Source organism: Galeopterus variegatus, unplaced genomic scaffold (assembly GCF_000696425.1).
Source record: "Galeopterus variegatus unplaced genomic scaffold, G_variegatus-3.0.2 Scaffold18666, whole genome shotgun sequence".
Classification (NCBI taxonomy): Eukaryota; Metazoa; Chordata; class Mammalia; order Dermoptera; family Cynocephalidae; genus Galeopterus; species Galeopterus variegatus.
Genome location: NW_007744777.1, coordinates 1,271 through 5,483, shown reverse-complemented (window position 1 = coordinate 5,483; position 4,213 = coordinate 1,271). Strand labels below are relative to the sequence as shown.

The following is a 4,213-nucleotide window of genomic DNA, read 5'->3' as shown; positions in this document are numbered from 1 at the left end:
GCTCTGGCGGTGGCCTCGTGGAGGGTCCCAGGGGCACTAGCAGCAGCCACCAGCAGCAGTACGGGCGTCTCCTGTAGTTCCCCCTGCACACCCTGGGGGCATCCAGGGGGTGGGGGACACTAGATCAGAGCCACTCGTTCTTTATACTTAAGTCATAACCTAGGACACCTGGGTGCATGTGCGCAATTACATTAGACAATAACCAAGGAACACCTGGGCGCACGTGCATATTTACATCAAATGCTCCGCAAGATTCTGAACATCTGAGGAGCCCTGACCATTTTCCTATATTTTCCCAGCAGCAGCATCCCCAGCAAGCAGCCTGAGGATACAGGACCTGAATCAGTGACTCGCTAGGTCCTTGTCCTTCCTAATGTTTTGTGCACAGCCATTTCTTAGGGTATTCAAACTGCCTTTTCACATATGTGTGACGTGTATGTGAAATGTTTTTTACAGATATGTTCCTAAAACATCCCTGAGTTCGCCACCTTGGCCAGAAATTGTTCTGCCAGACCCAGTTGAAGAGACCCGACACCACAGAGGTAAAAGCCTTTCTTGTGGTGACACCACACAGGTAAAAGCCTTTCTTGTGGGATGGAAGCTAGAGGGTAGCACCCGCCTCCCATGGCAGTTAGCCACAGAAAGGTCACCTGGCCATAGGACAAGGGTTTCCCATCTCTGGGTGCTCGAAGACATAACTTACAACACTGAGTACTTGTGAGCAGCTACCGTGTTGCAGGCAGGTGCTGTGAGTGGAGGAGGGGCCTCGGTCCACCTCTCGCCTCCTGCTGTGGGTGGAAATGTGGGTTCAGGGGCAGGTTTTCCCCGGCAGAAGAACAGCTGAGCGCAGCGATAAGTGGAAGCTGGCGCTGCCCTGTGTGCTGGAGAAACGGGTGTCGTGAATTGCGTCATCCCAGAGCAATGAGGAGGGCCAGCCACTGTTGCACTGAGGGAGTGCCAGGTCCTCAGGTCCCCAGAAAGCTGGAAATCCAGATTATGGAGTGGAATCTTCTTGTATTTTAAGTTACTGTTTCAGGTATCCTGCAAGATAAACAAACACACCAAGAGTTCTGCCCTCACTGCCAGGTGCAGCTTCTGTTCTTGACTCCGTGTCTAGGGCAGGAACTGTGTTGTATCTCGTATAACTTCGTATAATGTATGCTATACGAAGTTATTACGCCTGTGAGGCCAAGGGCAAAGCTAAGAGCATAAGAATTATAGGGAACTCGCTAACTGAACAAAACTAAGCTTTAAAAAAAAAAAAAAACTTAGCAGAAACTTGCTAACCGAGGGCCGGCCCGGTGGCGCACTGGATAGTGCGCCGCTTGGGAAGCGCGGCAGCGCTCCCGCCCGAGGGTTCGGATCCCACATACGGACCGGCTCCCGCTCACTGGCTGAGCGAGGCGCGGGAGCAACGCCGAGGTTTGCAATCCCGTTGCCGGTCCCTGGTCCGGTACGGGGGCAACACTGAGGGTTGTGATCCGTTGCCGGACACGGAAAAAGACAAAAGACAAAAAAAAAAAAAAAAAGAAACTTGCTAACTGAGCTTTTAACAATGGGATGGCTCCCAAGAGAGGTGCAAAGTTCGAAGTCACCGGAGTATTACAACAGAGACTTCACCTAATGACTTAGTAGAATAAATTTCATTTATTCATCATTTATTGAGCACCTGTTAATGTCAAACACCAGTCTAGGGTTAGGGGTACATCAATAATAAATATAAAACAATAATTCCTGCTTTTAATGGAGCTAATGTTGTGGTAGGGGAGGTGAAGTGCAGAGAGACAGGCAATTTTTTTAATAGTGTGTTGGAAGACAATAAGTCTTATGGAGAAAAGTAAAGCATGAATTGAGGGAGTGATTCAATTTTAAATAGGACAGTTGGGAAAGGCCTCTACTTGAGATGGTGTTGAGTGGAGACCCAGAGGAAATAAGGGAATTAGCCTTGTGGATACCTGGTGAGGTGGGGGGAAAGGGCGACAGTATTCCATGTGAAAAAGAGCCAGGGCAAACCATGCAGAGCAGGCATGTGCTGGGCATATTCCAGGAATGGCAGGGAGGAAGGGTGGCGGGTACAGAGTGAACCAGGGGACAAGCGTGGGAGATGGGTTCAGAGGGACAGGGGATCACGTTGCCCCCCGCCCTATGGGCCACTGTAAGGGCTTTGGCTTTTTCTCTGAGTGAAATGGGAAGCTCTTGGAAGTTTTAGCAAAATAGTGGCATGATCTGACCTCAGTGTTAACAGAATCTCGCTGCTGTGGAGAAGGGAGGCCAGGTGAGAGCAGGGTTTTAATAATAATCCAGTGAACAAGCTGATCGCCACAGGGCAGTACGGCAGGCTCTTTGCCGTGGTGCACTTTGCCAGCCACCAATGGAAGGTGACTTCTGAAGACCTGATTCTAATTGGAAATGAATTGGACCTTGTGTGTGGAGAGAGGATTCGACTGGAGAAGGTGAGACTGTCAGGCTTCTTTGTGTACTCAGGGACTTTGTCACCAAATACGCAATCCCCACTCCCCTGTTTATCACTGAGGAGGCTTCCTCAAGTCTGTGGTGAAGGCCAAAAAAGCCAAGGCTCGGAAGGGACAGGAGGGAGAGAGTGGGCGGCCGTGGAGGGCGGGGGCTGGCGGGCCGGGCGCCAGGAGGTGAGGGCAGGGCAGCCGCTGCCATCCAGAGGGGTGCCTGGCTCGGCTCATGTGCTCCTCAGAGGCAGACGGCGCGTTTCTCCAAGGATAAAACATGTCTTTACTGCTTTGCCTTACCGTCCCGTTAATGTGTTTCCATAGAAAGCTGTTTCATTGAGGACATAATAAAAATCCCAATTAGGGATGTAAAGAGTTTTCAAGCGCACCTTATGGGGAAGAGTGTTTATGCTTCTGCTAAAACACTACTCTGAGATTAGATTTGACAGCTGCTGCTGTTTTTAAACAGTAAGGACTGGTTTAGAGCTATTTCTCTGGGTATTAATTTATTTTACTGACCATTCAAAATTGTGTGGTCTGTCTTATTTAGCTGAGCATTTCTAGCGTTTAGTTAAAATTCTGTTTGCTGTGTTTTGGGGGGTCCATTTGACTTGCTTACTCTACTCATAAAATTATAACAATCTCCGCAGTAGTACTTTTGCTAGGATGTATTTTATTATTAATATGATGGAATATCTATATGACTTTTTTTATTTATTAAAACTCTCCTTTCTCGGGGCCGGCCTGTGGCTCACTTGGGAGAGTGCGGTGCTGATAACACCAAGGCCACAGGTTCGGATCCCATATAGGGATGGCCGGTTTGCTCACTGGGTGAGCATGGTGCTGACAACACCAAGTCAAGGGTTAAGATCCCCTTACCGGTCATCTTTTTAAAAAAAAAAAAAAACTCTCCTTTCTTTTGTGATGATAGAGTTTTTGTGCATTCACACCAAGGAGAACATTAAACTCTGTTTCTAAGATGGTCTCTCCCAACCTGTGATCTGAGCTCGACTATTTAGCTCAGAGCTGAACTAATTAACTTTGTAAAAGCTCTCTTCTTCTTAATGGCATCAGTGTCTCTGTCACGAGCTCATGAACAAGCACATTTATTTTTTTAATGTCTCAAATAAGTAGGACACTTCAGTATTGTATTTGTGAAAATTTTTTAAAAAGACATTATTTTGAAACATTAACGAAAAAATTATAGAAAGCCGCACCTAATGTAGATTATTTTGCATAATTTAGGAAATCCAGTGCTAGAGAGCATGTCATGCTGAAATTAACACTAAAGATACTTGTCTTTAGGACTGGCCATTTAGCTCAGTTGGTTAGAGTGCAGTGTTGGTAACACCAAGGTTTGGTTAAGAGTGCAGTGTTGGTAACACCAAGGTCAAGGGTTTGCATCCCTGTACCAGCGAGCCACCCAAAAAAAAAAATTTATTTTTTACTATTTGTCATCTAATATACATTGTCCATTGATGTTATAAAATATACTTTGTCTNCTCCTTTCACCTGATTCTAATTGAAAATGAATTGGACCTCTCAGGACTTGCACGCTCACTAGCCTACCGGCTCTTTATTACTAAAGAATGGGAATAACAAGGTGGAGGCCTGCCCCACCCCAGAGTTGTAGAATTGGAGCCAGGCATGGGCATTCTGTGAAGTCTGGGGGAAAAGCCCCGCATGCCAGGGTGCCAGTGCTCCTGGGAACAGCAGATTGACCCTTGCCTGCGGGGCAGGGAAGCAAGGCC

At 47.2% G+C, this 4,213-nt stretch overlaps 1 protein-coding gene across 1 annotated transcript in view; it reads left to right on the top strand.

The window, feature by feature from the left end:
• Positions 1-4,213, top strand: part of LOC103582956 (39S ribosomal protein L21, mitochondrial-like) — a gene marked incomplete at both ends in the record, with an annotated part of 9,339 nt that overhangs the window by 4,222 nt on the left and 904 nt on the right. The window contains 2 exons of the mRNA XM_008564407.1: positions 457-542; positions 2,305-2,453. Coding sequence (XP_008562629.1) covers positions 457-542; positions 2,305-2,453 — 235 coding nt within the window. The remainder of the gene's footprint in view (positions 1-456; positions 543-2,304; positions 2,454-4,213) is intronic.